The 19,768-nt window shown below is 38.4% G+C and overlaps 1 protein-coding gene across 2 annotated transcripts in view; it reads right to left on the minus strand.

Moving 5' to 3' along the window:
- The window catches only part of cadm2a (cell adhesion molecule 2a), a 619,370-nt gene that overhangs the window by 590,801 nt on the left and 8,801 nt on the right, over positions 1 to 19,768 (minus strand). For both annotated transcript variants that reach the window (XM_061962498.2, XM_072913795.1), the window contains exon 3: positions 5,486 to 5,832. In XM_061962498.2, coding sequence (XP_061818482.1) covers positions 5,486 to 5,546 — 61 coding nt within the window. In that variant the 5' untranslated portion in view covers positions 5,547 to 5,832. The remainder of the gene's footprint in view (positions 1 to 5,485; positions 5,833 to 19,768) is intronic.

The following is a 19,768-nucleotide window of genomic DNA, read 5'->3' on the forward strand; positions in this document are numbered from 1 at the left end:
CACTTCACAGTCTCAATGCGAAATCTAGCAAAAATGGTAGAAACTTTTTTTTTTTTTAAGGTTGCCATAACCTTCATTCTTTTTTTCTTATGAATGCACATCATCAACATTGAAATTGCACTGTCAACATAATAATATATACATTGTTTTTAATTCTAAACCTCAACAGATTACGGCATTCACACATTACTGCTCTCATGTTTGCTATATTGCAGCTGCCATGCGAAAACTATGTCCGCACTCCATAAGGTCTAGGATTAAATAATTATTCTTAGTTACACTTAAACGATTAATCCAAACAACAGAATATGAATAGAAGCTATTTTCTAAACAGGTTAATCAATATAATCCATATATTGCTGCAGCTTTACTGTGAAGTGTACATTTCTGTTTTGCATAACATGACCATTTTTTTTTCCACCGAAATGTAAAATTGAAAAGAATCAGACCAAAAACAGATTTCCACTGCAGAGGATGCTGGTTTTTGTGAGGATATTGATTTTGCAACGGTCTATGATTCATTGTATTGAAGCCCAATGTAAGTATATCAGTCCTCTGTAAATATGTATCATTTTATAGTTGTAAACAGGACTACAATTACACTGCAGGCCAAAATGGATGAAATCGTATTTTTTCAAAATGCAATTTTTTCAAAATGCAATTTTTTCAAACTGACTGTTTAGATTAAAAGTAAGATGTGATCTTTAAAAGACTCCAGAATAAATGCGCACAGGCCCCAATGTGGTCGCAATACGGAGTCAACGTCACTTGCATGCGCAGTTTGATCAAGTGAAAACAAGTAAGTCGGTAGTACTAGTACTTTGCCAAATAAAAGCCGACACATCTTAGAAAGAGGTTGTTGTTTTTTTACGTGAACATTAAAGTCATATAATATATGCATAAGTGCAATTAATTTTGGAGGGTTCCAATCTTTTTATGGCTGTGAAGCAGATGAGACTCACTTTCGTAAAGTAAAAACTTCCTCAATGAGTGATAGGGGTGTCAAAAATGTATTATTTTTGAATGAATAGCAATTCTTACTTGTAACGATTCTTAATCAATTCATAAAATAAACAATTGGTTTAACTTTTGTTTTTTTTCTTTAATCTATCCTGTCCAGCCACTCGAGCAAATCATATTGTTGATGTAGATGCCCATATCTGCTGCCCAGATGTACTTTAGAAACGAGAAGTGTTGGATACTTCTTTAGTTGCCTAATTTGTATTTGACTTAATTAAATGTTTGGGTAGAATTTTATTAAACAAAACCAAGTTTCTTTTAAGTAATATAGAGACTTATCAAAACTGTTATCTATTTTATGGAGGAATGTAGTTAATCATAGAACTGCCACCCTATGTTAGTAAAAAAAGTAGTCATTTTGTATCGACAATCGCTTTGAATCGAGAATCGATTCTGAATCAAGCTGTTACCCCCAAGAATTGAATTGAATTGAATCGTGTGGTGCACAAAAATTCAAAGCCCTAGTAAGTAACGTGTAAGCAAATGTGTCACAGCGGACACATAATTTCCGGTCCTTTAACAATCGCTATTTCGCCGGAATCTAGGTTTATATATGTATATTTGTATTCATGCAAGTACACATACATACATATATACATACATACATACATACATACATACATACATACGATTCAATTTTATTCGATTCTTGGGGTAACATCTTGATTCAGAATCGATTCTCGATTCAAAATTCATTCTTTTTAATAATATTGGGTGCCAGTTATATGATTAACTAAAAGGTTTTGTTTCTTACAATTCTACCTAAAAAGTTTTTTATATATATATATATATATATATATATATATATATATATATATATATATATATATATATATATATATATATATATATATATATATATATATAAATAAGTCGCCACCTCATCGCAGGGCCAACACAGATAGACAGACAACATTCACACTCACATTCACACACTAGGGCCAATTTAGTGTTGCCAATCAACATATACATACATATATGTACATACATACATACACATATATATATATATATATATATATATATATATATATATATATATATATATATATATATATATATATATATATATACATACACATATACACTATATACAAACATATATATATACAAATATACATGAACATATATATACACATACATATGTATATATATATATATATATATACATACACATATATTATATATACGTATATATACACATATACATATACATACACATACATATATATATATAAATATACATACACATGTACAAATGTATATACATGTATTTACATATACATATACAGTATATACGTATCTACTGATACATATCTCCATACACATATATACATATATGTATATACATATATACATATATGTATAAACATATGTATATACATGTATGTATTTACATATACATAAACAGTATATACGTATCTACTGATACATATCTCCATACACACATATACATGTATGTATATACATATATACATATATGTATAAACATATACGTATAAACATATATATATATATATATATATATATATATATATATATATATATATATATATATATATATATATATATTAGGGATGTCCGATAATGCAGCACGGTGGCAGAGGGGTTAGTGCATCTGCCTCACAATACGAAGGTCCTGAGTAGTCTTGGGTTCAATCCCGGGCTCGGGATCTTTCTGTGTGGAGTTTGCATGTTCTCCCCGTGACTGCGTGGGTTCCCTCCGGGTACTCCGGCTTCCTCCCACCTCCAAAGACATGCACCTGGGGATAAGTTGATTGGCAACACTAAATTGGCCCTAGTGTGTGAATGTGAGTGTGAATGTTGTCTGTCTTTCTGTGTTGGCCCTGCGATGAGGTGGCGACTTGTCCAGGGTGTACCCCGCCTTCCGCCCGATTGTAGCTGAGATAGGCTCCAGCGCCCCCCGCGACCCCGAAGGGATTAAGCGGTAGAAAATGGATGGATGGATGGATGTCCGATAATGGCTTTTTGCCGATATCCGATATTCCGATATTGTCCAACTCTTTAATTACAGATACCAATATCAACCGATACCGATATCAACCGATATATGCAGTCGCGGAATTAACACATTATTATGCCTAATTTGTGAAGATAAGGTCCTTTTTAAAAAATAAAAATAAAAATAAGATAAATAAATTAAAAACATTTTCTTGAATAAAAAAGAAAGTAAAACAATATAAAAACAGTTACATAGAAACTAGTAATTAATTAAAATGAGTCAAATTAACTGTTTTTTTTTGTTTTTTGTTTGGTTTTTTTTCTCCGCGGCCTCCTACTGACCCAGGACACGTTGGGAAGACTATGTCTCCCGGCTGGCCTGGGAACGCCTCGGGGTCCCACAGGAAGAGCTGGACGAAGTGGCTGGGGAGAGGGAAGTCTGGGCTTACCTGCTTAGGCTGCTGCCCCCGCGACCCGACCTCGGATAAGCGGAAGAAGATGGATGGATGGATAGAAATTAACTGTTAAAGGTTAGTACTATGAGTGGATCAGCAGCACGCACAATCATGTGTGCTTACGGACTGTATCCCTTGCAGACTGTATTCAATGTTTCAATCATCCATCCATCCATTTTCTACCGCTTATTCCCTTTGGGGTCGCGGGGGGCGCTGGAGCCTATCTCAGCTACAATCAATGTTTATTTATATAGCCCTAAATCACAAGTGTCTGAAAGGGCTGCACAAGCCACAACGACATCCTCGGTACAAAGCCCACATAAGGGCAAGGAAAAACTCACCCCAGTGGGACGTCGATGTGAATGACTATGAGAAACCTTGGAGAGGACCGCATATGTGGGTAACCCCCCCCCTCTAGGGGAGACCGAATGCAATGGATGTCGAGTGGTATTGATATATATTGATATATAATGTAGGAACCAGAATATTAATAACAGAAAGAAACAACCCTTTTGTGTGAATAAGTGTGAATGAGTGTAAATGGGGGAGGGAGTTTTTTTGGATTGGTGCACTAACTGTAAGTGTATCTTGTGTTTTTTATGTTGATTTAATAAAATAAATAAATAAATAAAATAAAATAAAAAAACGATACGGATAATAAAAAAAAACGATACCGATAATTTCCGATATTACATTTTAACGCATTTATCGGCCGATAATATTGGTAGGCCGATATTATCGGACATCTCTAATATATATATATATATATATATATATATATATATATATACCTACATAAATACACAGTATGTATATACACATACATACAGTATGTATATACACACACATGTATGTGTATATATATATACACATACATATATATATATACATTTATATATATATATATATATATATATATATATATATATATATATATATATATATATATATATATATATATATATATATATATATATATATATATATACATATACACACACACACTCACCGAAACTGAATGTTGTGATGGCCAAAATCTGATGCGAAAAGATCCGATTAGAAGCACTTTGGCGTGTTTAGACTGACCAAAAATATCAGATCTTAGTCAAAGTCAGATTTGGTGTGCAGTGTACAACATAAAAAGTGAAACTACACACCTTTGGAAGACGGTCAGAAAAGAGTAACAGAAAGAGAGATACTATCACCTAGTGGTGTTACTTTAGTATTGCAATTCCTGTTCTATGATTATCATCACACTTCTTCTCAATAAATTATTCAACACAGCATAGTGCTCCTGTTGAACCGAGGATGTACAATTGCATCACTCCCCATACATCCACTCCTTTTTTTCGTACAAGTATTGCCCAATTATTGCAGGTACTTTTTGAACTATTGAGAAATGGCCATTTATGTGTGCGAGATGCACGCCATAAAACAAAGGCTCCCCTTCCTCCTCGACTGATGCCGATACAGGCGTCACTTCATCTCACGTCCGTGCCGCCTGCAAGTGTGCCAGGCATCCTAATTTCAGACAGAACCAGCTCATTTGTACCTATAATGCACACACTGTGACCTTGACCTCCAGTGTCACTACCCCTTTAAATGCTCTGCTCATCATGCAGTTATCACAAAGGAAGGTCAAGATCATAATAATAATAATAACAACATTTTGTGGAGATGACTCCACGGGAGGGGGGGTGGGGGGGTTGGTGTGAACTGAAGATGAAGGGCGGTGCACCTGTTCCTGACACCTAAGTCCAGCAAAAAAAAGATGCTTTTGCAGCAAAAAAAAAAACATATTTTCAGCACAAATGCTCTTTATGCAGCAGCATCGCAACAGTGACTCATCAGGAAAGCTGCATGTCCACAACACCCTGGCGGGTGTCTTCTGAGGTGTGTCCTGCCCTTACAAGGAGGGGTGGGGGGGAAAGGGTTTCGCGCATGTAAACAATAATCCAAGAAAGCGTGACCGTCCTCATGTTAGCAATGCAAGGTGCACACACACACACACACACACACACACACACTACACAACTCATCACGCTTACCTTTTAGAAGAATGCCGTAAATAGTGTAGAGGGTGAAAATGACATGACTGTTGAGATTCATCCTGTCGTCCTCTTGTCTTGCTGCTGTTCAGTAGTTTGTCCTCCTCGGTATCTCCCACACCGGATTCACTTTTACACCGAGTTCCCTCGCTTACAAAATGTCCCGGACACTGTGCTACTTTTTTTCGGGGAAGAAGCGGGAGATGTGCCACAGCGGTGGTGGTGGTGGTGGTGGTAAGGGATTGACAAGTGGAGACAGTAGCGAGTAACGACTGCCGTCCTCCGGTAAGACTGAAGATGCACTGCCGCCGCCTTGTGCCCCGTCCCTTCCCGCTGTGTGCGCGCGCCTGTGTGTGTGGAGAAAGAGCGAATCGATCAAGTCCCGCCCACCACGCCTGTGACTGACAGAAACTGAGGGCCAATCAGAGAGAGGAACGGGCAGGGGCGAAGAGGGAGGGGCCCGGAGTATATAAAAACAGCAACAAATCATATCAATAACAATGTATGACCAGAGGTGGGTAGAGTAGCCAGAAATTGTACTCAAGTAAGAGTACTGTTACTTTAGAGATTTATTACTCAAGTAAAAGTAAGGAGTAGTCACCCAAATATTTACTTGAGTAAAAGTAAAAAGTATGTTGTGAAAAAACTACTCAAGTACTCGAGTAACTGATGAGTAACATACACACACACACACACACACACATATATATATATATATATATATATATATATATATATATATACAGTATATCATTTATATGTATTTATTTAGCTGTTTTTGTTTACATGCTAAAGATGTTTTAATGAATATACATGCATGTTTAACATATAGATTCCCTTCTTTCATGAAGACAAGAATATAAATTGGTGTATTACCTGATTCTGATGACTTGCATTGATTGTAATCAGACAGTAGTGCTGGTAACGTCCACGTTTTCAAATGGAGGAGAAGAAAAGTTCCTCCTTTCTGTCTAATACCACATGAAAGTGGTGGGTTTTTGGTATCTTATTTGTCCAGCTTCCATATTCGTTTTTATACACTTTACAAGAAATATATTGGCGTCAAACTCCTTAGCTTGCTAGCTTGTTTGCGCTGGCTTTCGGAGACTCTTGTTTTGAAAGCGCAGGCGCGATGGAGCGGCACTTTTATTGTGAAGACAGGAACGTCCTCATGTGCGATCAGTCTTTAGGCTTTTGACGGGATGTCCGGTTGAAATAAAAAAAGTATCTTTTTTCCTTCACACTTTTGATTGATTGATTGGAACTTTTATTAGTAGATTGCACAGTACAGTACATATTCCGTACAATTGACCACTAAATGGTAACACTCGAATACGTTTTTCAACTTGTTTAAGTCAGGTCATGTGACCACCTGGCTCTGTTTGATTGGTCCAACGTCACCAGTGACTGCATCTGATTGGTGGAACAAAGTGAAACGTCACCAGTAAGGCAGGCACTTTGAAGGTCTGTCTGACAGACCAAAACAAACAAAGCGTGCATTAACAGATCGATAAAAATTAGTAGCGAGTAGCGAGCTGAATGTAGATAAAAGTAGCGGAGTAAAAGTAGCGGAGTAAAAGTAGCGTTCCTTCTCTATAAATATACTTAAGTAAAAGTAAAAGTATGTTGCATTAAAACTACTCTTAGAAGTACAATTTATCCCAAAAGTTACTCAAGTAGATGTAACGGAGTAAATGTAGCGCGTTACTACCCACCTCTGTGTATGACTAACTTGATAGTTTTTATACATTTTAACAGTGATGTGCCGTCAGGGCCAGCAAGGCCTTCTCTGCTGGCCTAACATAACCAGAAATCATGATCATAATTTAAAATAAAAGTAACTTTTAATTCACTTTCTCTAAATATTAGGGATGTCCAATAATGACTTTTTGCCGATATCCGATATTCCGATATTGTCCAACTCTTTAATTACCGATACCAATATCAACCGATACCGATGTCAACCGATATATGCACTCGTGGAATTAACACATTATTATGCCTAATTTGGACAACCAGGTATGGTGAAGATAAGGTACTTTGAAAAAAAAAATAATAATAAAATAAGATAAATACATTAAAAACATTTTCTTGAATAAAACAGAAAGTATAACAATATAAAAACAGTTACATAGAAACTAGTAATTAATGAAAATTAGTCAAATGAACTGTTAAAGGTTAGTACTATTAGTGGACCAGCAGCACGCACAATAATGTGTGCTTACGGACTGTATCCCTAGCAGACTGTATTGATATATATTGATATATAATGTAAGAACCAGAATATTAATAACAGAAAGGAACAACCCTTGGCGAAGTTGGTAGAGTGGCCGTGCCAGCAATCGGAGTGTTGCTGGTTACTGGGGTTCAATCCCCACCTTCTTCCATCCTAGTCACGTCCGTTGTGTCCTTGGGCAAGACACTTCACCCCTTGCTCCTGATGGCTGCTGGTTAGCTGCCTTGCATGGCAGCTCCCACCATCAGTGTGTGAATGTGTGTGTGAATGAGTGAATGTGGAAATACTGTCAAAGCGCTTTGAGTACCTTGAAGGTAGAAAAGCGCTATACAAGTATAACCCATAATGAGTGCTTCCTCCCACTTCCAAAGACATGCACCTGGGGATAAGTTGATTGGCAACACTAAATTGGCCCTAGTGTGTGGATGTGAGTGTGAATGTTGTCTGTCTATCTGTGTTGGCCCTGCGATGAGGTGGCGACTTGTCCAGGGTGTACCCCGCCTTCCGCCCGATTGTAGCTGAGATAGGCTCCAGCGCCCCCCGCGACCCCAAAGGGAATAAGCGGTAGAAAATGGATGGATGGAGTGTAAATGGGGGAGGGAGGTTTTTTGGGTTGGTGCACTAATTTGTAAGTGTTTTTATGTTGATTTAATAAAAAAATTTAAAAAAAATAAAAAAAACATACCGATAATAAAAAAAACAACCATACCGATCATTTTCGATATTACATTTTAACGCATTTATCGGCCAATAATATCGGCCTGCCGACATCTCTACTAAATATCTAAAAGTATTCATATTCTCTTCATGTCATATTATGCTCCTTCCAGCGCTGTTGTTTTTAGTTTATAGAGTTTTCATCCAATCGGAATTCAGCTCGCTTATGTTGCCATGCTGTACCAAATCTGCCAGAAGCATATATATATATATATATATATATATATATATATATATATATATATATATATATATATATATATATATATATATATATAAATTATTTATAATCTATGACTAGTGTGTGAATGTGAGTGTGAATGTTGTCTGTCTATCTGTGTTGGCCCTGCGATGAGATGGCGACTTTTCCAGGGTGTACACTGCCTTCCGCCCGATTGTAGCTGAGATAGGCTCCAGCGCCCCCCGTGACCCCGAAGGGAATAAGCGGTAGAAATTGGATGGATGGATGACTTAAGGCTTGCAAAGACGTATTCATTTGTCACATGACTCTGTATCGCAAATTCAACCTAAACACAAATGAGGCTTGACTCCATCCCACTAATCAAATGCAGCCTGACATTCTACGAATAACAAGTCGGTGGTGAAAGTACAGCTATAGGAAGCTGAAATAGGTCAGTATATTAACATATATGGTAAACTAGAAACCTACATGTTGAATACGTTTCAGAATGTTCCCAAAGAAGACACTTTAATTACGTAACATGACGCCAGCACATCTTGGCTGTTTGAGACAACTGTTAAGCAGACACCTCCTAAAACGATTGACTGAATTAGCGATCTTTTTGTATGTGTCTGATGATCCTAATAACCACACCATACTTGCCAACCTTGAGACCTCCGAATTTGGTAGATGGGGGGGGAGGGCGGGTTTGAGGTGTGGGGGGGCGGGGTTTGGTGGTAGCGGGGGTGTATAATGTAGCCCCGAAGAGTTAGGGCTGCAAGGGATTCTGGGTATTTGTACTGTTGTGTTTATGTTGTGTTACGGTGCGGATGTTCTCCTGAAATGTGTTTGTCATTCTTGTTTGGTGTGGGTTCCCAGTGTGGCGCATATTTGTAACAGTGTTAAAGTTGTTTATACGGCCACCCTCAGTGTGACCTGTATGGCTGTTGATCAAGTATGTCTTGCAGTCACTTATGTGTGTCTGTGGAAGTCGCATACATCATGTGACTAGGTCGGCACGCTGTTGGTATGGAGAAAAAACAGGCACGACGACAGGTTGTAGAGGTAAAGGCAGTGCCATCATGGCACGCCCTCAATATTGTTGCCCGGGGGAAAATCGGGAGAAATTCGGGAGAATGGTTGCCCCGGGAGATTTTCGGGAGGGGCACTGAAATTCGGGAGTCTCCCGGAAAAATCCCTGTCCCCAAGAAAGCACGGATCACAGGACTTAACGACTACAGGCCGGTTGCGCTGACGTCTGTGGTCATGAAGTCCTTTGAGCGCTTGGTCCTGCCCCACCTCAAGGACATCACCGCCCCCCTCCTGGACCCACTGCAGTTCGCCTACAGAGCCAACAGGTCTGTAGATGATGCAGTGAACCTGGCCCTCCACTTCATCCTGGAGCATCTGGACTCCCCAGGAACATACGCTAGAATCCTGTTTGTGGATTTCAGCTCTGCCTTCAACACCATCCTCCCTAGACTGCTACGAGACAAGCTCTACCAGCTCAGCGTGCCCGACTCCCTCTGCAGTTGGATCAATGACTTCCTGACAGACCGAAGACAGCACGTGCGGCTGGGGAAGATTGTCTCGGACAGTCGAACCACGAACACTGGTACTCCTCAGGGCTGTGTACTTTCCCCCTGGCTCTTCTCCCTGTATACAAACTGCTGGACCTCCAGTCACCAGTCCGTAAAACTGCTCAAGTTTGCGGATGACACTACCCTCATCGGGCTTATCTCGGATGGCGATGAGACCGCCTACAGGAGAGAGGTGGACCGGCTGACGTCCTGGTGCAGCCTCAACAACCTGGAACTGAACGCCCAGAAAACGGTGGAGATGATCATGGACTTCAGGAAAGTCACAGCCCCACCATCCCCCCTCACCCTGATTGACTCTCCCACCCCCGTCTCCATTGTGGACTCCTTCCGTTTCTTGGGCACCACTATCACCCAGGACCTCAAGTGGGAGCCGGCCATCAGCTCCCTCATCAAGAAGGCCCAGCAGAGGATGTACTTCCTGCGGCAGCTGAGGAAACTTAAGGTGCCGACCGAGATGCTGGTGCAGTTTTACTCAGCCATCATCGAGTCCATCCTCACCTCCTCCATCACCGTGTGGTTCCCCGGCGCCACAGTCCAGGATAAGCATCGACTGCAGCGCATGGTACGTGCTGCTGAGAAGGTGATTGGCTGAAAGCTCCCATCCCTCCAGGACTTGTACTCCTCCAGGACCAGGAGGCGTGTGGGTCGAATCACAGCTGACTCTTCTCACCCTGGACACAAACTATTCTCCCCTCTCCCCTCAGGCAGGAGACTACGGTCCATCCAGACCCACACCCTCTCGGCCATCAGGCACATGAACAATAACTCCTAACAGTAGCTCCTTTGAATTCCTTCAAAGTCTATAACAAGATCTGATAGCTCAGTTAGAGCTCTTGTTATTACCAAATATGTGTTATATGTGTTTTACGTTGCACGATTGCACCAAGAAAAATTCCTAGTTTGTGAACTCGTTCTCAAACAATGGCAATAAAACTATTCTGATTCTGATTCTGAAAAGTGCAATATATTTATCTGTACAGTAAATCTATTTATATCTGCACCTTATTGTTATTTTATCCTGCACTACAACAAGCTAATGCAAGGAAATTTTGTTCTTATCTGTACTGTAAAGTTCAAATTTGAATGACATTAAAGGAAGTCTAAGTCTAAGTACAATTGTTGGGTACTCTACCCACCTCTGCTAGCGTGTAAGAATGGATGTTTTGGGCAAATCTGACAGGTTTCACTCTAACATTTTCTACGTCAAACGATGGTGGGGATGCTTGTAATTTAAATTTCTGCGTGCAACTTAAAGCTTAAACAATTAACTGAGAAAAAACTTTATTGTATTGAGTCGACTGTAGGTGTATAAGCTTGACACTGCACAAAATATTATGCATTTTTCCCTCAGCTACACCCGGTACCTGCTAGGATATGTTTTGTTGTCGTTTTTTTGCCGTAGAGAATCAGAACAAGTGTAGAATCGAAACCCGAGCACCGTGGACACAGTCTTACGGTTGGTGGCTTACTACTACTGTATGTTGATTTCAACGCTTGCAGGTCCAGGGACTGTAAAGGATTAAGGGTGACAAGCAAACTGGCTTAGAAGATTTCCTGGCAAGGACAATCGGTGGGGGTTGAGAGGTGAGATGGGCCGGGATTGGAAGGGACAAGGTGATGTATAGGTAGACGGGGGTCATGGGGTTGCTCGCAATATGGATCCCTTTGGAAAAGTGTTAATATTCAAGAAGAGGTTGCACAACACAAGTGGTTACTGATGGAGCACTGCGGACTATGCATCAATATGAAATTATATATTAGATGTAAACATTTGCTAATGATAATATAGTATGTTTATCTCTGCTCTTATACGTACCATATGTCTTAGGAATCAATAGGAAGTATCTCCCTTTAATTGCATCATTAGCCTGACTTGGAGATGGCCTCTAAAAGAACCCTATGCATTATTTATTAAAATTAGCCATGCTCCTTTGAAGTGCCCCACATACAGTACAATGCATATGCTGATAGCACCCTTGATTCCTTTTAATCTTACAATTAAAGCTACTTGGGCGGGTTTATTTATTATTACTGTTATATATCCTGGACAGCTCCACACAAAAATTAACATTTTAGGTGTTTAAGCTGTTCTTAACCTTGATGTACAGAGCAATTTATAGCACCTCCTTTGGAAATGTACCGACTGTCGTTATTCTTTATTGTTGTGTCTGTACGGTGACATTGAGTGTCCTGATGCCTATGAATAAAAAGTAGTATCATTTTTACGAGCAAACATTTCTGCATACCTATTGTAATATACATTTTTCTGTGGTAAATATTTTCCAAAGCTAAGTTTTCCAGTTTATTTTTAGACTCAAGTGTTATTTAGGAGTTGACAGAATGATTCTTTTTTTCTGGCTTCTGATTGGCTTCAACGTCCTTACCCTTAATAGTACACTGAAAAAAAAAAAGTCAAAATATGTTATGGTAAAGAAAATGGCAGCCCAGTTGCCAGACTTTACCGTAAAAATAAAAGTTAAAGTAAATAAAGTATTGTTCTTCCATTTATAAAAACAATGATCATGGATTTTACGCTTAAAAACTGGCAGCTCAGTCACATGAATATTACTATGAAAATAAAAGTGGTACTGTTTTTCCATTTACAGTAAATTACTGTAAAACTAGACTGTATATGTTACGGTAAAAACTTAGTTTACATAATTTTGCCAAAGAAATAAATGTGGTATAACTTATTATTTAGAGTAATGCACTGTAAAAACTACTGTAGATTTTACGTATAAAAAAAACCGGCAGTTCAGTTGCCAGAATTTTACCGTAAAAATTCAAGCGGTAACGTTTTTCAGTTTACAGTAATGAACTGCAGAAATAATGTCCGCAGATTTTATGGTAAAAGAAAATCTGGCTGCTCAGTCAAATGTTACTATAAAAATAAAAGTGGTACTGTGTTTCCATTTACTGTACAGTAATGCACTGTAAAAACAACAGCTGGAGATTTTATGGTGAAAAAACTGCCAGTTTTGTAGCAAGAATTTTACAATAATAATAATTGTGGTACTGGTTTTCCATTTACAGTAATGACCTGTAAAACAAACACCGGCGATTTGATGGTAAAAAAAACTGACAGCTCAGTCGTCAGAATTTTATCGAGAAATATAAAATTGGTACTGTTTTTCAATTCACAGTAATGCACAGTAAAAATATGATCATAGATTTTATGGTATAAAACTGGCAGCTGAGTTGCCAGAATTTGGCCGTTAAAATAAAATGTGTATCGTGTTTCCATTTGGAGTTAACTGTAAAAACTGCGACAGTATATTTTACCATCGAAAACTGGCAGCTGAGTCGTCAAAATTTTACCATAAAAAAAGTGGTAATGTTTTTTGTCTACAGTAAATTACTGTAAAACTGTGACTGTAGATATTGCGTAAAATAACTGGCAGCTCAGTTGCCAGAATTTTACTGTAAAAATAAAAGGGGTACTTTTTTCCATTTACAGAAATGAACTGTGAAAACGACTGTAGATATGACAGTAAAAATAACAAACTGGCCACTCAGTCTCAAAAATTTTACCGTAGAAATAAAAGTGCTACTGGTTTTCAGTTTCCAGTAACACGATGTAAAAACCACCATCAAAATAAAAAATTCCAGTGACTGGGCTGACAGATTTTTACCGAAGAATTTACAGAATTATGTGTAATATGGTCAGATTTACATTCACATGACTTCTCATACATACTTTTAAATAAAAATGTTATTGATATTATTCTGATGATACAAGTTGTGTGCAATTTGACGGATGTTATTGTGCCTTTTTCAGGAAATAATTTTCTTTTGGTTTCTGTTTGGCTTAACTATCTGATTAATGTAAGAGGGTACGCGACATTGGTGTGCCATCCTGTAGATGCCTTTAAACAAAGCTGACAAGGACCAGAGGGTGGGAGCACATTACACCAGTTTTAAAGTTGCTGCATTGACTCCCCGTCCGCTTCACGGTCGATTTTAAAGTTATTTTATTAATCTTATAATGTCTTAATGGCCTTGCGACTTCTTATCTATCTGACCTGCTTTTATCAACCAAAGCGGATCCTGAGATTCTTTGGCACTGGCCTTTTATCTTTATCAAATACCATAACAAAGACCCAAGGTGAGGCTGTGTTTAGCCACTATGGCCCACACCTGTGGAACAGCCTACCAAAGAGCCTCAGGGTTGCAGAGACCGTTGATTTTTTTTCGAAAAAAGGCTAAAGACAGGTTTTTTTAATCAGGCTTTTTACTGATTATGTTCAAATCTTAAGTTTTTTTTATTATCTATTGTGTCGTTTTCTATCCTAATTATAAATATTACTACTATTTTTCTCCCAATGTTACATTTTAATTAACTTATTAATGTATTATTTGTATATTATGTATATTTTATTTTTGCATTTATTCTATTATGTTTCATACTATTTTTTTTTTTAGAATGGGTTAATTTTAGTCATTCTCCAGTGTGTATGCCTCAAAGGTCCCTCAAAAAGCCTCAGTGCCTTGCCATGTTTGGTTTTGTTATTGTCAATAGTGCTGTTTGTGTGTGTGTGTGTGTTGTCTTCTCTTCTCTTTTTTTTTTTTTGCACAGCACTTTGTTTTTGTGATATATTTATGAAGCTTGATTTGATTTGAAACAAAAAACATAATTGTGGTTATTTTTATGACATGTTTCCAGTGCGGAATTTGATCTATTGTCCTAAAGCAATTTTTTGAGGAAATTACTTTCTTCTGGCTCCTGATTTGCTCAAATATAAGGGTCAGCTTCATATTTTACATCCCATACACACCATTAAATAAATGGTATTATTATCATATATTTCTGTAGGTATTTTGACCTTTTATTCTAAAGCAAACTATAGGGCTTAGAGTCTTGGGTGTCGTTATTGTGCCTTTTCCGAGCTACTGATTGACTAAAAATATCTTACAATTGGTGGTTATAAGGTTAGCAGTACTTTGGCATTCACTTGAAAGGCTTGTTGTTGGCATTCAAAATCAGAAATGCGTATGTAATATTTAATGTGTTTTTAAAGGAAAAAGTGTGGATATTTATTTTTTTAAATCCAGAACTCTGGGAAAAAAGATTTTTCTTTCCATAACTATCTATTCGTGCATGTTAACATTGACTCTAAGCATCTAAACCAATGTAATATGTTTGTGGGTGTGTTAGTATGCCGTATGAATAAACTTGACTTGGCCCTCTGATCTCCGAATGTGGGTCACATGGCTTTATGTGGGTAGAGGGCTGCGGCACACCTTGTAATGTCTCATTTCACACCCTGAAAAATGGTGTTTACCCTCTCAAGGGGCATGGCATAGACACCTGAGGGTCCTCTCCAAAAAGTGTTTGGTTGCAAGATAGAAGCCAATTGGTGGCTGATAGAAAACAGCCACATTTAGGTTTCCGCCTCACCTGGGACGGTCCTGGTCGTACAGATGGCCGATAGACCAACCCTTAATCCTACCCACCCACCTTGTTCACTGACACACACACACACACACACACACACACACACACACACACACACACACACACACACACACACACACACACACACACTCACTAACGGAGGCCCTCAATACAGGGCTTCACGTAACCACCAGCTGCTCTTGGCTAAAACTGTTGTTCAGTGGTGCACCTAATGTGGGCTGACACAAGCTGAGAGCAGACCACCAGGCTTGGATGGAACGAGGCGGGGCATCACATGAATCATCTCACCTTTTGGACGGAACGTTTTATCTCCTCTGCCGTGTGTTTGTGTGGGTTCACTCACTTTACATTTTTAGTAAGTCTGAACCATAGAGAATATTAAATATGAAAAAATGGTTTGCCTTATTGAAAATACTGTATGCAGACGATAAAACAGTTTTTTAAAGCAAGAAAAATCTAAGCTCGGAGAAGATTGTGTCTGTAAAATATCTCTAAGTGATTACACCCATAACATTTAAAGTACTTAAGAGAAGTCTGTGTACAGCTTGCGTACAAGTAGAGATTTACTATCTATTGAAAACCTACAGTCAAGCACGGTAGTCACGATGATGTTAGAGCAGGGGTGTCAAACTCAAATACAGAGTGGGCCAAAATTTAAAACTGAACAAAGCCGCGGGCCAAGGTTGAACAAATTAACCTTTTTGATAGGGACCCAAACAAGTTTTGCATTAAATATTGAACAAGCAAGGCTTATATAACTTTATAGTGACATGCAAAATTGAGTTTCAAATAATAATAATAACTAAAAAATATCAATGGCATATCAAATACAATTTAAATAAACATTGAATGTCTCTTTTCTATTTGCAGCCTTCTGAGGTAAATATCAACATTAACTTTATCCACAGGCTAATAAATTTGAAAATAAAATAATGAATAAACCAACCATTCAGGACTTTAAACGGCTCAGTTTGCAACACACTGATCTAATCTGATGTGCCCAAGCCAGATACCTGCCATCTTTTCTTGGATGCTAGTTCATTAATGTCGGGGCTCAGGCTTTGAGCTGAGGCATCCCTCATTATCGAACGAAGGTGTTCATCAGTCATTATACCTCGTATTCCACAGTCTTGGGGGCGTGTCTTACAGGCACTGCTTTTAACGTCCTCTACGAGCTGACGTCACGTCCGCATTTCATCCCTTCTAACAACGTGCCTGCCCAGTCACAAGATATGAGCGGCTCCTGTACGCACACCATACTTGCCAACCTTGAGACCTCCGATTTCGGGAGGTGGAGGGAAGGGGGTTGGGGGTGGGCGTGGTCGGGGTGGGACGGGGGCGTGGTTGGGGGCGTGACTAAAAGGGGAGGAGTATATTTACAGCTAGAATTCACCAAGTCAAGTATTTCATATATATATATATATATATATATATATATATATATATATATATATATATATATATATATATATATATATATATATATATAAGAAATACTTGACGTTCAGTGAATTCTAGCTATATATATAATATATATATATATGTGTATATATTTATTTTATTATATATATATATATATATATATATATATATATATATATATATATATATATATATATATATATATATATATATATATATATATATGTATATATATATATATATATATATAGCTAGAATTCACTGAACGTCAAGTATTTCTTATATATATATATATATATATATGAAATACTTGACTTGGTGAATTCTAGCTATATATATAAATACTTGAATTTCAGTGTTCATTTATTTACACATATACACACACATAACACTCATCTTCTCATTGTTGAGTTAAAGGTTGAATTGTCCATCCTTGTTCTATTCTCTGTCACTATTTTTCGAACCATGCTGCTCTGATTATGCATTGCTGTGTGGCACGCACAAAAGTGCTTTCATCAAATGCACTAGATGGCAGTATTGTCCTGTTTAAGAGTGTCACAACATTGCTGTTTACGCCAGACGAACTGCTTTACGGTATACAAAAACGTGACTGCTGTTGTTGTTAGCGGACTCAGGTCAGTCCGCCTGTATTTCGGGAGATTTTCGGGAGAAAATTTGTCCCGGGAGGTTTTCGGGAGAGGCGCTGAATTTCGGGAGTCTCCCAGAAAATCCGGGAGGGTTGGCAAGTATGACACACACACACGTAAATGCAAAGCATACTTCATCAACAGCGATACAGTTTACACTGAGAGTGGCCGTATAAGCAACTTTAACATTGTTAGAAATATACGCCACACTGTGAATCCACACCAAACAAGAATGACAAACACATTTTGGGAGAACATCCGCACAGTAACACAACATAAACACAACAGAACAAATACCCAGAACCCTTTGCAGCACTAACTCTTCCGGGTCGCTACAATATACACCCCCGCTACCTCCGAACCCCGCCGCTCCCCCCCCACACACACACACATACACACACCTTGTAGCGTCCTGGAAGAGTTAGTGCTGCAAAGGGTTCTGGGTATTTGTTCTCACTGGACAAGTCGCCACCTCATCACAGGGCCAAGACAGATAGACAGACAACATTCACACTCACGTTCACACACTAGGGCCAATTTTTAGTGTTGCCAATCAACCTATCCCCAGGTGCATGTTTTTAGAGGTGGGAGGAAGCCGGAGTACCCGGAGGGAACCCACACAGTCACGGGGAGAACATGCAAACTCTACACAGAAAGATCCCAGGATTGAACCCAGGACCTTTGTATTGTGAGGCACACACACTAACCCCTGTACCACAACCTGACATTGAACAAAAACACGCCAAAAAGCATGTTGTTTCAACGTTGTATTTATGTTGTACAATATTGGTTGGGAAATTACCAACATTTAATGGTCAAATAAATGTCAGAACCCAGCATTGATTAAATGTCATCAAAAAGCATGTTGTTTCAACGCTATGTTTGAGTTGCTCAACGTCAGGACCTAAATCAGCAAGTTCTCAACGTTGTTTTAATTTTCTGTGCCTGCTGTGGTAGGCCCGGGCCATTAGTCCATTACAAACTAATGGAACGATAAATGAAAATGAAGTTGATAATTTAGCGGGCATGGATAAATTGTCATGTCCGATTATATGAATGTGTTTGTTTTCTTCGTCTATCGCTTCCAATAAGGATGCAAGAGGGTTCACTCGGTGCATCACGCTCAGCACCTAAGTGTGCAGTGGTAGAATTAAATGAACAGAGTAAATCTTCTGTCCTGCCTTGGTGGGCAGAGGCAGGACCGCTAGTTTACACACATGCACCAACACAGCCTCACGAGTTGCCACTCAACAGTGAGAATCAAATTATGAGGAAAAAAGATGATTGCAAAGCCAAATGTCCCTGTGTGGGAATATTTCGGCTTTAAACTGACCGCAAAATGAGCTTATCAACATGGACGATTTAGCCAGCATGCCAAATTTATTAGAAAAGGGATGGCAACAACAACAAAAATTAAGTTGGAAAACTGTGGCAAAAACTGCACTTCAAAATGTTCAATACTTATTCAAGTTAGATTTTTGCTAACATAGTTCGAGGGTCCCTTTTATTATTATTTTTTTATATATATTTACTTGTTTAGTATAATTTAACGTTCTTGACCTTCCAATGGTAAACAATACTAATGAGAAATAAAAATGAATTGCATTTGAAAGGTTGCTTGCATTTTATATATATATATATATATATATACATACATACATACATACATACATACATACATACATACATACATACATACATACATACATATATATATATATATATATATATATATATATATATATATATATATATATATATATATATATATATATATATATATCCATCCATCCATCCATCCATCCATCCATCCATCCATTTTCTACCGCTTATTCCCTTTGGGGTCGCGGGGGGCGCTGAAGCCTATCTCAGCTACAATCGGGCGGAAGGCGGGGTACACCCTGGACAAGTCGCCACCTCATCGCAGGGCCAACACAGATAGACAGACAACATTTACACTCACATTCACACACTACGGCCAATTTAGTGTTGCCAATCAACCTATCCCCAGGTGCATGTCTTTGGAAGTGGGAGGAAGCCGGAGTACCCGGAAGGAACCCAAG

Source organism: Nerophis lumbriciformis, linkage group LG09 (genome assembly GCF_033978685.3).
Source record: "Nerophis lumbriciformis linkage group LG09, RoL_Nlum_v2.1, whole genome shotgun sequence".
NCBI classification, from domain to species: Eukaryota; Metazoa; Chordata; class Actinopteri; order Syngnathiformes; family Syngnathidae; genus Nerophis; species Nerophis lumbriciformis.